Source organism: Mercenaria mercenaria, chromosome 5 (genome assembly GCF_021730395.1).
Source record: "Mercenaria mercenaria strain notata chromosome 5, MADL_Memer_1, whole genome shotgun sequence".
NCBI lineage: Eukaryota > Metazoa > Mollusca > Bivalvia > Venerida > Veneridae > Mercenaria > Mercenaria mercenaria.
The window spans coordinates 13,347,495-13,363,647 of NC_069365.1; the positions used below are offsets into that span (position 1 = coordinate 13,347,495).

At 34.9% G+C, this 16,153-nt stretch overlaps 1 protein-coding gene across 3 annotated transcripts in view; it reads right to left on the reverse strand.

Annotated features, from left to right (window-relative positions):
- The window catches only part of LOC128556876 (uncharacterized), a 135,546-nt gene that overhangs the window by 18,767 nt on the left and 100,626 nt on the right, over positions 1 to 16,153 (reverse strand). For all 3 annotated transcript variants that reach the window (XM_053542708.1, XM_053542706.1, XM_053542707.1), the window contains exons 40-45: positions 15,003 to 15,190; positions 13,372 to 13,439; positions 12,831 to 12,931; positions 12,162 to 12,300; positions 11,617 to 11,726; positions 10,105 to 10,265 (exon numbers count right to left, since the gene is read on the reverse strand). In XM_053542708.1, coding sequence (XP_053398683.1) covers positions 10,105 to 10,265; positions 11,617 to 11,726; positions 12,162 to 12,300; positions 12,831 to 12,931; positions 13,372 to 13,439; positions 15,003 to 15,190 — 767 coding nt within the window. The remainder of the gene's footprint in view (positions 1 to 10,104; positions 10,266 to 11,616; positions 11,727 to 12,161; positions 12,301 to 12,830; positions 12,932 to 13,371; positions 13,440 to 15,002; positions 15,191 to 16,153) is intronic.

A 16,153-nucleotide genomic window follows, 5' to 3' on the forward strand; every position in this document is an offset into this window, starting at 1 on the left:
AAAGTTATGGATTGGAAACAGTCTTCCATGTTCTGGCCCCTGTGACCTTGACCTTTGATAGAGTGACTCCAAAATCAATATGAGTCATCTACTTTGCATGTCTAGTCACCTTATGCAGTTTCAACATTCTGGGCTAAGCGGATGTCAAGTTATTGATCAGAAACAGTTTTCCATGTTCAATTTTACAAACTTTCAGAAATGCTAAAACAGTGGGTGAAGAAAATGCCCTATAAAAATAAAACAAGTTCAGTGACCTGTGGTTTTTCTTCTCTTGTTTGTTTTAAAAACTGATGTTCTTCAAGCTCACAGAGTTTGAAAAAATTCTTAACATTACAAAAATTCGCTCCTACATCCTTAAAATAATAACCTGAAATTCTAAGTTGAAAGGGGGCAATATTTTTACATATAACAGCTAGAGCTATGTGACTTGTCCTTGGAGGTCATCTCATGATGCTGAAGACATCTGTGAAGTCTGAAAGCATTTGGCCAAGTAGTTTCTTAGAAACTACTAACATGCAAAACTTTAACATGAAATTTTGTGAAGTGGATGCCAAAAAAAGGATGATTACAAAAACACTACTATTTAAAACAAGAGGGCTAAGATAGCCCTAGGTGGCTCACCTGAGAAATATACCATTACAGTGTAAACATGTCTGACCTAGTGATTTCATGGAAACAAATATTCTGACCAATTTTCATTAAGATTGGACCAAAATTGTGGTCTCTGAAGTGTTAACAAGTATTTTCTGACCTAGTTTTTGAGCCAAGACAATCTACATTCGAACTTGACCTAGATTTGATCAAGGCAATCATTCTGACCAAATTTCATCAACCTCAATTGAAAAATACAGCCTCTATAGCATACAAAACGGTTTTCTTTGATTTGTCCTAGCAACCTAGTGTTTGACCCCAGATAACCCATTTTCAAACTTGACCTTGATTTCGTCAAGGCTATCATTCTGACCAAATTTCATGAAGATCAATTGAAAAATACAGTCTCTATTGCTTACACAATGATTTTCTTTGATTTGACCTAGTGACCTAGTTTCTGACCACAGATGACCCAAATTCTAAATTGACCTTCATTTCATCAAAGCAATCATTCTGACTAAATTTTACGAATATCCAGTGTAAAATGCAGCCCCTATTGTGTTCACAAAGATTTTTCTTTACTTTGACCATGTGACCTAGTTTTTGGCTGAAATTACCCATATTCAAACTCCACCTAGATTTCATCCAGACAAACATTCTGATCAAATTTCATAAAGATCCAGTGTAAAATGCAACCCCTATTTGCATACACAAGGTTTTTCTTTGATTTGACCTAGTGACCTAGTTTTTGACCCCAGATGACCCATTTTCAAACTTGACCTAGAATTCAATAAGGTAATTATTCTGACCAAAGATCAATTGAAAAATACAGCCTCTATCGCATACACAAGGTTTTTCTTTGACGAACTAGTGACCTTGTTTTTGACCCCAGATGACCAATTTTTGATTTGGCCTTGATTTCATCAGGGCAATCAATCTAACAAAATTTCATGAAGATCAATTGAAAAATACAGCCTCTATTACATACATAAGGTTTTTCTTTGATTAGACCAAGTGACCTTGTTTTTATCCCCAGATGACCCATTTTCGAACTTGGCCTAGATTTCATCATGCTTATCCTTCTGACCAAAATTCATGAACATCAATAAAAAAAATACAGCCCCTATCGCATTCACAAGGTTTTAGTTTGATTTGACCTAGTGACCTAGTTTTCAATCCCAGATGACCCATTTTCGAACTTAGCCTAGATTTTATCAAGGTCATCATTCTGACCAAATTTCATGAAGATCAGTTGAAAAATACAGCCTCTATCGCATACACAAGCTAAATGTTGACAGATGACAGACAGACGACGGATGACAGACACTGGATCAAGCGATCACTTAAAATTCAAATAGTCCAGTTAACAAGGCAAAAGACTCAGGCATTCTCCACTTATCAATCCAAAATAGTTTGCAGTACTGAGGTCAGTGTAACCTACATCTTTGATCTACTGGCCAAATAAAATGGAGTTTAAAGTAAGTAGGCAGAATTTCACTTTTTACTAACACTTGAATAAAGACAAGTCATCTACAAACCACAGGCAATCATGAAATTTGATATCTGTAGAACTAAGCATCCTGTAACCTTTAAAGCCATGACAGACAAACAGACAACAAACAAAACTATACATCAGCTCTTCTTTAAGCAGAGTGGTGAGGGCTGTCATAAAAACATTAGACTAAAACAAAATAAACAGTGAAGATTAAACATAAGGGTCATGAAGACCTTGGATTTCTCACCTGAGTAATGTGAGCTACAGTGACAAATGAAAGAGATTAGGTAAGAAAGTCAAATGTAAGTAAACACTGAAATCTTAGGTAGGTCAGTAGGTCACATTTATTGGTCCGAGAGCTCACGGACTTTTATTGCAACAATTGAGGCCAAAAGAAGTTTTTACTTTTTTGGAAACAATATTTCATATCCTCCATGAAAACCCATTTCTTAAGTGTCAAAGCCGTGCCTATCTATATTTTGTTTACTTATGTTTGTGATAGGGGAGGTAAAACTCACTTGCTAAAATTTAGGGGGTAGGGTAAAGTTTACGTCTACCAGTTTTTTCACTGTTTAATTACAGTAACTATCTTATTGTCAGTAACTGTATATATGTCAACCAATGTCAGCAAAAAGAAATTCATCAAAAAGGAATGAAGGGCAAACTTGATATTTAAGGTCAAAGGTCAAATTCATGTACAAATCACAAAAATTGGCATATTTGAAATTTATTTTCATTCTTAAAAATTAGTTTGTTATCATAAGTCACTCAGTTTTACTTATGTAATGTGTATATATCAGCCAAAGTCAGAAATGCAAGTCTTATTGCAAAACGTCAAAGTCAGCCCTGATAATTGAAGGTCAAAGTTCATTTTCATGCAAAAATGTGAAAAATGTTACATTTACTTTTTTAATCTGTTTAATATGTATTCACATTATTAGTCACTGAAGTTAATTTGTTTTAATGTCTGTATGCCAGGCAAAGTCAGCAGTGCAGATGTAACCCCAAAACTGCCAAGGGTAAAGCTTATATCAAAGGTCAAAGGTCAAATTTGTGTGAAAAATTGCCTGAATAGCTTCCTGTTTGAAATATAAATGCTATTTCTAATCGTTATTAGTAATTGCTCGTGATTTATTTTAATGTATATATGTCCCACAATGTCAGTAATAAAGATATCGTCTGTAATTAGAAAAGTTCAAATGTGATATTAAGGGTCAAAGGTCATTTTCATGTAAAGAAAATAAAAAAATGCTCTTTCACTTTTCTTCTTGTTGATAGTATTTTGTCGATATTAGTCAACGATATCAGGTCATTTTAATGTATAAATGTTAGGCAATGTCTAGTAGGCACATATAATTTCAAAACATCCAAGGTAAACCATAGTATCAAAGGTCAAAGTTCAAAAAAGTGAGTAAAATGTTTCAAAAATATCACCTATTTGTAATAATTTTTTTTGTATAAAAGTATTTGTTATGTCATTTTAATAACTAATCGTTGTTCATTTTACTGTATATAAATCAGACAATGTCATGGAAGAGAAAATAAGTCAAGGTCAAACCTGGTATTGGAGGTCAGGGGTCACTTTTGTATAAAAAATCACAACCTTTACCATACTTACTCATTACTTTGATCAAAAATAGCTTGTTGTTATAATTCACTGTTAGCAATTTACTTTAATGTATACATATCAAGCAAGGTCAGCAATGTAGGTCTTATCCTTATAAGTCAAAGGCAAACCTATTATCAAAGGTCAAAGGTCAAATTTGTGTAAGAATTCGCAAAATAACACGAATAATGCAAAGATTCTTGGTTGCGGGTTTATCCCGCTACCAAAGTTAAAGTGTATTCTGACAATCATAGCATCTTTATTTTATTCCGAATCACATCCAAAAGATGTTCATGTGCTACACAAAATAGTCCCATTCATGAACAGTGCGAATAAATTATCAATGAACAAGCAGTTCTTATTCAACCTGTATCCACTCACACTGACCATTTAGATTATATAAGATCTATCAATGATAAGGTATTCCAGCCCATGGTTACATCACAAGCTGGGTCAGGCAAAGTTCATCTTAGATATGAGGCACATTAAATTTGTATTTGTTTCTCATTCATGTATATTCATAGACTCGCATTTAAACAGAAAATCTATCTACCAAAAACCTGCAACCATCAGACATTTCAAGGCTTTGATTCTTTATTGTGTAGGTTATTTGTGTCACTACTAGTAAAACTGATCATTTTAAAGTATATACAACTGACAATATCACTGTTGAAATAATAATGAAAAAAAAGGTCAAGGTCAAACCTGACATTAAAGGTCAAAGGTCATTTTCATGTAAAAATTCATAATACAGCATTTTTAATTTCTTCTTCGTTACAAATTATCTTGTCATTTTGTTCATTGAAAATAATTCTGTCTTATGTTTATTTGTAAATCAATGTCAGCAATGCAGATCTAATTTCAAAAACAGTGATTGGTATAGCTTATATCAAAGGTAAAAGATGAAATTTGCGTGAAAGATCGCAAAAAAATAGCATTTTTGCAATACTTTTCATTGTTTAAAGGTATTTTGTCATTATTAATATCTTATGGTTATTCCTTGAAGTTTCATACATGTATATATATGGGTCAATGTCAACAATGGAGATATCATAAGAAATGAGTCTAGATCAGCCCAGATGTTAAAGTTTAAAATTCATTTTCGGGTAATAAATTCAAAAGATAGCACTGTTATTTTATCTCTTTGTTCAAACATATCTTGTTATAACTTGATGTTAATTCATTTTAATGTTAGCCTTTACTTACTTACTTCCTTACTGCCTTCCATCTTCTTATGGCCGTTTTATTTTTTATGATTAGATGCGGCAATGTACTGCACCGTATTCTGCAGGTCGCTGATATCTCTCCACGGCTTGGTCTCAAATGGGATGTCTGTTGGCTAAACGTTCTGGCTTGCTTCTTCCAGATAGGAACAGCTCTGCAGAATGTGAAACGGTGTTTGTTCCTCTGATCCGCACTGACATTTAGCTTTCTCTGCAACTCACAGCTTCTTCATATGTTTTCTCAGGCCACAGTCTTCAGTGCGCAGACAGAAGACAGTTAATTGCCTGTTTAGCTTGTGTAGACAGTCCTGATTTGGCAGGAACCTCCATTTATGTTCTTCCAGTCTGACGCAAAGCTGTTCTTCCACAGAGTCTGGGCTTCTCTGTATGAAGTTGGAGGTTAGGGCTGTATTTGCCTGATTGCTGTCTTTGCAAGTTTGTGCGCAGCTTCATTTCCAGCTATGCCCACATGTGCAGGAATCTATCGAAATGCTACATTGTTGTTCTCAGACAGGAGATTGATGTTTTTCAACAGCTGTCTGATTAAGTTGACTGATGGACCTGCTGAGAGAGCCTGAAGAGCTGACTTGGGGTCTGTTAGGAATATATTATCCCTTTTCTCCTCGCTCATACTGTTCGAGTGTCGCCGATGTGAGGGCTTGCATCTGGATCTGTAGTTGGAGCATCTCTTGCCGACTGTATGAGAGAGTATGAAGGAGGAGCTGTCTGAAAATTTGTTGTAGGCACCACCCCAAGCTTTCTGAACTGCCTTTTCCACTGATCCATTGGTATATTCTTGGGTCCAAGAGTGTGCTGGATAGCGGTTATTGATCATTTCTAGCGTAAGAGATTGTTGGTAACCTGGTGTTGCTTTCCCTTTTCTTCTGCTCCTGGCACCTCCAATCTGATCTTTGGAGCACATTGTCTGGGAACCTATTCATTGGGCTCGAGCGGCTCTGCCTCTGTGTCCAGTGCTGCTGCTTTCCCTTTTTGCAGTTTTTTGACGATGTGGTTAAGACTCTGTCTTTTCAGTCTGTTCTTGGTTCTGCTCTCAAATTTTGAGTGGAGTGGGTGGGATGGTAGTCTCTTTGCCTTCTCTGCATGGACAAAAGCTTTGTACTCTCGTCTTGTCTCTAATGGTTCAGGGTTGGCTGTCTTTTCTATTTATTTTATTTGAGTTGTTTTCATTGCCCCGGGATTATCCTTAGACCTGAAATTTAACCTTGTCCAGTTTATCTTTACAGGTTTTGGAAGCAGGTACTTGGACTTGCAGAGGATCTTTGCATTTACTCCCCAACTTGTTCCAGCCATTTTTTTTCATAATGGCGAGTTTTTTGAAGGCCCTCTCCTTCGACATTTAATGTTAGATTTGACCTTGACTAATTTTTCATTATTATTTCAAGAATGATATCATCTGTTATATATACTTTAAAATGAATAATAATTAGTTAATAGTTTTTAAATACCCTCAAAACATAAAGAAAAATTATTGCAAAAATACTGGGTTTTTTGGCTAATTTTCACGCAAAGTTGACCTTTGACCTTTGATAATAGGTTTGGCTTTGCCTTATATGGATAAGACCTACATTCCTGACCTTGCTTGACATGTCTACATTAAAATAAATTGCTAACAGAAAATTCTAACAAGAGCTATTATTTTTTAACAAAGTAATGAGTAAGTATGCTACAATTTGATCTTTTACACAAAAATGACCCCTGACCTTTAATACCAGGTTCGACCGTGACTTATTTTCTCTTCCATGACATCGTCTGACATATATACAGTAAAATGAAAAACGATCAGTTACTAAATTGACAAAACAAATACTTTTAAAAAATAAAAATCATTACAAACAGGTGATATTATTGCAACATTTTATTCACTTTTTTGACCTTTGTCCTTTGAAATTATGGTTGACCTTGAATGTTTTGAAATAATATGTGCATACCAGACATCGCCTACTTTTTATACATTAAAATGAACTGATATTTTTGATTAATATCGACAAAATATCATTAACAAGAAGAAAAGTTAAAGAGCTATTTTTTCAATCTTTTACTTGGAAATGACCTTTGACCCTTTATATCACATTTGAACTTGTCTGATTTTAGACGATATCTTTATTACTGACATTGTCGGACATATATACATAAAAACAAATTACGAGCAATTACAAATAATGATCAGAAATAGCTGTTATATTTCAAACAGGAAACTATTCATGCAGTTTTTCCAAAATTTTGACCTTTGATCTTTGATATAAGCTTTACCCTTGGCAGTTTTGGGGTAAACTTTGCACTGCTGACTTTGCCTGACATACAGACATTAAAACGAATTAACTTCAGTGACTAACAATGTGAATACATATTAAAAACGTTAGAAAAAGTAAATGTAACATTTTTCATATTTTTGCATGAAAATGAACTTTGACCTTCAATTATCAGAGTTGACCTTGACATTTTGCAATAAGATTTGCATTTCTGACTTTGACTGATATACACACATTACATATATAAAGCTGAGTGACTTATGATAACAAACTAATTTTTAAGAATAAAAATAAATTTCAAATATGCCATTTTTTGTGATTTGTACATAAATTTGACCTTTAACCTTAAATATCAAGTTTGCCCTTCATTCCTTTTTGATGAATTTCTTTTTGCTGACATTGGTTGACATATATACAGTTACTGACAATAAGATAGCTACTGTAATTAAACAGTGAAAAAACTGGTAGACGTAAACTTTACCCTACCCCCTAAATTTTTACAAGTGAGTTTTACCTCCCCTATCACAAACATAAGTGAACAAAATATAGATAGGCACGGCTTTGACACTTAAGAAATGGGTTTTCATGGAGGATATGAAATATTGTTTCCAAAAATGTATAAACTTCTTTTGGCCTCAATTGTTGCAATAAAAGTCCGTGAGCTCTCGGACTATATGGTCACTACAAGTCAGTTTGAAAATCAGTGTGCAAAACTGTATATGTCATCCAAACTCCAAGGATGTACCTTAAAAAATAATAAAAGTAGGTCAGTAGGTCAAGGCCACAGAGCTCATCATGCAGTTATAATTAAACAGTCTAGGAAATATGATCTGATAATTTTTGAAGTATTCTTTTCTATATAACTCATATAACAAGTGACCCCCGGGCAGGGCCTTTTTTTCCCCTCATGGGTATAATTTGAACAATCTTGTTAGATGTCCATTACACAATACTACATACCAAATAACAAGGGCCTTGGCCTTGAACTTTCAGACAAGAAGATTTTAGAAGATTTTCCCAATATAAGTCTATGTAAATCTTGGGACACCTAGGACAGTGCCGCTTTTCCCCTCAGGAGCATAATTTAAACAATTTAAGTAGGCAATGCTAAAAACCAAATATCAAAAGCCGAGGCATTGCAGTTTCAGGCAAGATGATTCTTTTTTCCTATGTAAGTCTATGTAAAAGTTGGGACCCCACGGGGCAGGGCCTCTTTTCATCCAAGGGGCAAAATTCGAACAATCTTGGTAAAGAACCACAAGGCAATGCTACATACCAAATATTTAAGGCCTAGGTCTTGTGGTTCAAGACAAGAAGATTTTTATCCTTTATAAGTCTATGTAACAAGAAGACCATGATGGTCCTGAATCGCTCACCTGTCCCAACATGACACAGTTTTGAACTGAGTATGACGTCGTTTTTTCTATTATTTGCCATAGTGACATAATTTTTGAGCTCATCTGACCTAGTTTTGAACTTGACCTAGATATCATCAAGATAAAAATTCTGACCAATTTTCATGAAGATCCATTGAAAAATATGACCTCTAGAGAGGTCACAAGGTTATTCTATTATTTGACCTAATGCCCTAGTTTTTGAAGACATGTGATTGAGTTTCGAACCTGACCTAGATATCATCAATGTGAACATTCTCACCAATTTTCATGAAGATCTCATGAAAAATATGGCCTCTAGAGAGGTCACAAAGTTTTTCTATTTTTATACCTACTGATCTAGTTTTTGACTGCATGTGACCCAGTTTCGAATTTCACCTAGATATCATCAAGGTGAACATTCAGATCAATTTTCATGAAGATCCATTGAAAAATATGGCCTCTAGAGAGATCAAAAGGTTTTTCTATTTTTAGACCTACTGACCTAGTTTTTGACCACAGTTGACCCAGTTTCTAACTTGACCTAGATATCATTAAGATGAATATTCAGACCAACTTTCATACAGATCCCTGAAAAATATGGCCTCTAGAAAGGTCACAAGTTTTTTTTTATTATTTTATCTACTGACCTAGTTTTTGGTGGCACGTGACCCAGTTTCGAACTTGACCAAGATATCATCATGGTGAACATTCTGACCAATTTTTATGAAGATCCATTCAAAGTATGGCCTCCAGAGAGGTCCCAAGGTTTTTCTATTTTTAGACCTACTGACCTAGTTTTTGAACGCAGTTGACCCAGTTTCGAACTTGACCTAGATATCATCAAGAAGACCATTCAGACCAACTTTCATACAGATCCCATGAAAAATATGGCCTCTAGAGAGGTCACAAGGTTTTTTTATTATTTGACCTACTGATCTAGTTTTTGATGGCACGTGACCCAGTTTCAAACATGATCTACATATCATCAAGGTGAACACTGACCAATTTTCATGAAGATCCATTGAAAAGTATGGCCTCTAGAGAGGTCACAAGGTTTTTCTATTTTTAGACCTACTGACCTAGTTTTGGATTGCACGTGACCCAGTTTCGAACTTGACCTAGATATCATCAAGACAAACATTCAGACCAACTTCCATAAAGATCCCATGAAAAATGTAACCTCTAGAGTGGTCAACAGCAAAAGTTTAATGACGCACGGACAGACGGATGCACGGACGACGGACGCTTCACAATCACAAAAGCTCACCTTGTCACTTTGTGACAGGTGAGCTAAAAATTGACACTCTGGGCAGGGCATCTTTTCAGTTGCCTTGGCAACCAGAGTTCTTTGTAGAATTCAATTCTTTGAACAATTCTGAAAGGGAGCCACCCAAGAATCATTCCTGTGACGTTTGATGTAAATCTGCCTGTCAACTTCAAGAAGAAGATTTATTTTGAAAATGTTGACGGACAGACGATGGACACTGAGCAGTCACAAAAGCTCACTCAGGTTAGTGAACAAATCAGCTGATTGACCACCTACCTGTACACAAGCTTCTTTTTGTTTACCATTAGGTTCATTGTGTGCCCAGTTAGTATAAGTTGTTTCATCATTGTTCACCCACAACAGCTGGTTCCCCCAGTTCTTATGTAGACCTATCCATGGATTTACTTTCATCGCTGCCATCATAGTTGTTATAAAGGCTTGAAAAATTATGTTAAAAATTTTAAAGGAAATTTATCCTCTAATTCCTGTTTTCTGTGTTATTGACTAGACTTGGGTAAAACATTTATATCTGAGTTTGCAATGCAATTCATCTGTCTGAAACTTTAAAGATTATTCATATTCACTGAGCATTTTATACATTTTCACAAAATGTACTTTTACACTTTGATATTTGTTTCATTTTTCTATATTGTTGCCAAACTATCAATGAATTTTTTAAAATTGCATATGGATATATTTTAAGCTTTGATTGTGCAAACGATCATATGAAGATTTTATGTCCAAGATCTGCACAGAAAGTTATATATATAAAGAAGCAATTCCCATTAATTCACATCATGAATTATAATTACCGTAAAAGCTCAAATATAATACGCACTTTTTTTAATGATTTTTTTCATTTTCTCAAAGGGGTGCGCAATATAAACCAAGGTAGAGCTTCAAACATTTTTCCCAGTTTGAAAACCTGAAAATATCTGCAAAAATCAGACAATTTGTCAACTGTCATGTGTTTACATTTCTGGCCATGCTTTTTTAACCTCCTCTTTTTTACACATGCCGCTAATGGCCGATTTCGAGTTTGTAAACAACATTTTCTGACAGATTTTTCTGTGCATAATATATTCCAATGTAAGCATTTTTCCCAAGATTTTGATGCAAGATCGAGGGTGCGTAATAAACATGCTAGCGTAATATATTCGAGTTTTTACGGTACTTTCCTACATGTCTGTCTTGGTTGAACAACCAACATTCAAGATATATTGAAAATGAATATAATCTTAAGCTACCAGCAGTTTTAACATGTTCTTTTTTGTTGAAATATCCAAACAGCTGTTACAAGAAAATGTGAAACGGGAAATTCTACCAAATCAAAACAAATAAAAATCTTTTAAAATATTTTCATTAAAAACGGAGGTAATTACTTTTTAATAAAACAAGAGTGTATACTTTTAAATTAACATTTCTGACACAGATCTAACTCTACCTAACTGGTCTTTCTGCTCATAAATAGTATCTTTTTTGCAGAATAATGAAAAGTGAAACCTACTTAAAGGTGACTGACCGAAAGGGCTTGTGATAGAAGGATCCTGAATTCCTAAATGGTTTATAAAACTGACAAGTTTTTAAATATGAGTTATACAAGGAAAATATGTGAATAAATGACCTGCAGGCAATGATGTAAAATTTGAACAAAAGCAATTGTCTTTGAGTTCTTACTCCTTCTTTTGTGCCTGAACAAAAGATCCAACTACTACAAATGTTAATTTCAAATTTGACAGTGAAAATAAAATAACAAAAATGAAATGTTAACCATAAAATACAATATACCATTTGTGACATCATCCAGAATGCTAGCAAGGTTGTAGCCAGATCCTAGTCCTTTACAATTAGCCAGGGCTGTTGTCCAGTTCACAGGGGTTAGATATATTCTGTAGCATCTACATAGAGAACATATATTACAGATGCACATATTGGCAAAATCTACTGTTACAATAGTTTTCACAGAAGACAAGAAAAAAAGATGTGAAAAATTACATATAAAAGGGGAAATAGTTAAATATTTACTGGTGATAGTTACAGATATTGTGCTCCTCATTTTCCCTCATTGCAGATTATGCTTATTGTTATATCAAATTAAAAATAGAATTAAAATTTAAAACAAAGAACGGATTAAGAAAGTTGGTTTTTTTAGCTCTGAAGTACAGTCATGACCTTGGCCTTAATGCAGAACAGTCAGAGGGTGGTCTCAATAGTATCAAGACTATATCAAGTTTCATCAAATTTATCAAGGCATTTAAATAAAATGAAGCTGACACTAGTGTTAAGGATGACAAATTTAGAAACGTACAGACAACTAACATATGTTACTGTACCTGTTATATAGTAAATTAAAACCAGTTGGACAATTTCCTGCCCATAGTCCAGTGGGAACAGGGGGGGTAGGTGGCATACCCAACTGTACTTTACAAATATATCCCATCTGGTAGGAACAGTGGTCATCATTCCAGTTACCTGAGAAAAATCACGAATTTTCATTAGAAAATGTACATCTTTATTTTGCCATAGTTTGATATGTATATCACAAACATATTTATCGTACAAAATGTAATTTTTCAATGCTTATCTCATTCATTTTGTGTAACAGTTAAAAACATTTTAGCACATACCATATTTTGGCATAGTTAAGTATACTGTGAAATCATTAATATTCGTGAGGGACTAAATTTCGTGGATTTCGCAGTTGAGTCAATCCACAAAATTTAATCCCAACTAAAATGTAAAATTCCCATTCATTTTATGTTCAAAAGTTGCAAATCAACAAATTGATATCCACACGAAATTGCCGTTTTGTCCAAAAGCACGAAATTTCATGCCCACGAAATTAAATGATTTTAAAGTATCACAAGCAATGCCAACAATGAGCTCAGAATTAAACACTCAGAAGATAGATCTCGAAATCAGCTTAATAACATTGGACCAAAGTGCTTAAACGAAACAATCTTGCTTTTTGTCAATAGGCATCATTTAGAAAATATGATTACCAGTTCTAAGGAATATGTCTACACAATCTTCCTCCCCGCCAGCATCATTTGGTTCATTCTTCCCCCAGTTATAGTATGTCACAACTGAGCCATCAGACCACCTGAAAAGGAATATGTTTTCAAGTCTTAATATAGACTTTACGACGCTGATGAATGAGGATGTCAAATAGCTCTACCTTTGAATAGTCAAGCTAAAAACTAGATAAAATAGAGAAAAAGAAATATGTATGATGCCTAATATAGGTCAATGTGACATCAACTTGACTGTGTTTTGAAAAAACACTAAAACATTGCAAAGCTGTTCTATATCTCTGAAATAACTGAGGATTGTGGAGAGATTAGAAATTAGTTGCAGTAAAATCCTCTGATTGTTATAGGCCAGTGGTCAGTATCAAATAAACTATTCGTCATTTTCATTGATATAATTTGATCAAGTAACTTGAGGAATAAAAATGTGTTTCGCTTTAGAGTATTAACAGAGCTATACAAATTATTCTTTTCAATTAACAAGAAGAGTAAATAGTAAAAATTAAACACTTACTTATATCCATTGTTCAGGTCAAGTGCATTCAAGCCAATCCACACTGAATTTGCAGATATATTTTTCAACTAAAAAAAAAATACTATCATGGTAAACTTTCATCAACTTTGTTATATTAAATCACATCTAATAATCTGAGATAAACTTTATAAATCAATGCGTGGAGCACAGCTCCGTCTTTTAAGACTTTTTCTTTTTAAATATAAGTTTGATGACAATATTGCCAGCACACTGGAATACCTAATACACAATAAGAAGGATACATCAGATTAAGTCTGGTGAAAATCTGTCAAAGTGTACATTGATACAACTTATAAGGCAAAACAGGACTGTAGCTGCTGCAAGTAGATTTGCAAAAGTTACACCAAAACTCTGTACAAATCAGTTCTAATCTTTGTCACCTCTATTAAGCAGTTTCATGAGAAAATACCTGTATCGAAATGTTTTACCTAGTTTTTATACTGCTTTGTTTCCAATTACATTTTCTGAAATTTCTTCTGGCCTGGATAACAGAAGTTTCTCTAACACTTCTGATTCCAAGTTTTCACTTAAAACTAGAGCTAACACTAAAGGTGATGAATGTACCCCCCGCATGCACTGACACAGTACATTGCAATTTGATGCACACAAGACTGCATAATTATGTGGACTGTATGTATATAGACTGTATGTATACAGTAAAGTAACAAAAAACAAAGTCCCATAACTATGCAGAATATTTATCTAAAAGAATATAACATGCACCATGCACAACTAGGGTTGGTACTGATCACTTGTGTGAAGTTTCATTAAATTGTGTGTAAGGGTTTGGTAGATTAGGCACGCACAAGATTGCATATGCAGACTGTATGTACATAGTATGTTAACAAGAAACAAAGTCCCATAACTCTGCAATTTTTGTCGCTGAAAGAACCTAACACGCCCCATGCACAACTACTGTTGTTACTGATCACTTGTGTGAAGTTTCATTAAATTGTGTCAAGGGGATGAGGAGAGATGGTGCGCACAAGATTGTGTCTATGTATATAGTAACAAAAAAACAAAGTCCCATAACTCTGCAAATTTTTTTTCTGAAAGAACCTAACATGCCCCATGCACAACTACTGTTGTTACTGATCACTTGTGTGAAGTTTCATTAAATTGTGTCAAGGGGATGAGGAGAGATGGTGCGCACAAGATTGTGTCTATGTATATAGTATAGTAACAAAAAAACAAAGTCCCATAACTCTGCAAATTTTTTTTCTAAAAGAACCTAACATGCCCCATGCACAACTACTGTTGGTACTGATCACTTGTGTGAAGTTTCATTAAATTGTGTCAAGGGGATGAGGAGAGATGGTGCGCACAAGATTGTGTCTATGTATATAGTATAGTAACAAAAAAACAAAGTCCCATAACTCTGCAATATTTTTTTCTAAAAGAACTTAACATGCCCCATGCACAACTACTGTTGGTACAGACCACTTGTGTGAAGTTTCATTAAATTCTGTCAAGGGGATAAGGAGAGATGGTGCGCCCAAGATTGCATCTACGGACAGACAGACAGACAGACAGACAACCTGAAACCAGTATACCCCCCCCCCCCTTACAACTTTGTTGTCGGGGGGGTACAATAAAAGGTCACTTATTACCAGTGTAAGATATATAAAAGCTTGTTCTGCTTGGGAGAGTATGGATGCAAGATCTCCACCAGACTGTTGGCATGTCCGACGAGCCTGCCTCCATGACTTTCCCTGGTCCCCGTTTCCATCATTAGCTCTGTAACAGGAACCATGATAGGCTACCCATCCACTTCCAACAAGACTTTTGCATAGTGAACCTTAAATATTACAAAAATAACATAAGGTCAGTGAATGGTACATTAAAACTCTTTCTTGTGGTAAAACAATGAAAAATGTTCAATGTAAAAGGGACATGCCTTCAGATTTATGCAAAACTAGAGTTGTCACAGGAGTGAGGAATTATACCCCCATAATAAAGCCTTCTCACAGAACTAAGGCAGTGTCAAAGCTGAACTTGCTTGACCTTTGACCTAATGACCTCAAAATCAACTGAGGTCATCTGCTGGTCATGATCAACCTTCCTATGAAGTTTTATGATCTTCGACCCAAGCCTTATCAAGTTATTGTCCATAAAAGATTTAAATAACCTTTGATCTTTGGAACCCAAAATAATTATGGGTCATGTGCTGGTCATGACCAACCTCCCTATTAAATTTCGTGACCCTAGTCTCAAGCCTTATCAAGTTATTGTTCGGCAAAGGTTTAAGTGTTCCAGGTAACTTTGACCTTGACCTGTGACCTGCTGACCCCAAAATCATTAGGGGTGATCTGGTGGTCATAACCAACCTCCCTATCAATTTTCATGATCCTCGACCCAAGCGTTCTCAAGTTATCACCTGGAAACCGTTTAGCTGTTGCAAGTCACTGTGACCTTGACCTTTGACCTACTGACCCCAAAGTCAAACTTTATCTGTTTTTTATGATGTTACACCAGTGTACCAAAAATTATTTAAATCTGTCAAGCCTTTCAAGAGATATCATCCGGAAACCGTTTAGCTGTTGTGAGTCACTGTAACCTTGACCTTTAACCAACTGACCCCAAAGTTGAACTTAACCTGTATTTTATGATGTTACACCTGTGTACCAAAAATTACTTAAATCGGTCAAGCTTTTCAAGAGTTATCATCTGGAAACCGTTTAGATGTTGCGAGTCACTGTGACCTTGACCTTTGACCTACTGAGCCCAAAGTCAAACTTGACCTGTATTTTCTGATGTTACA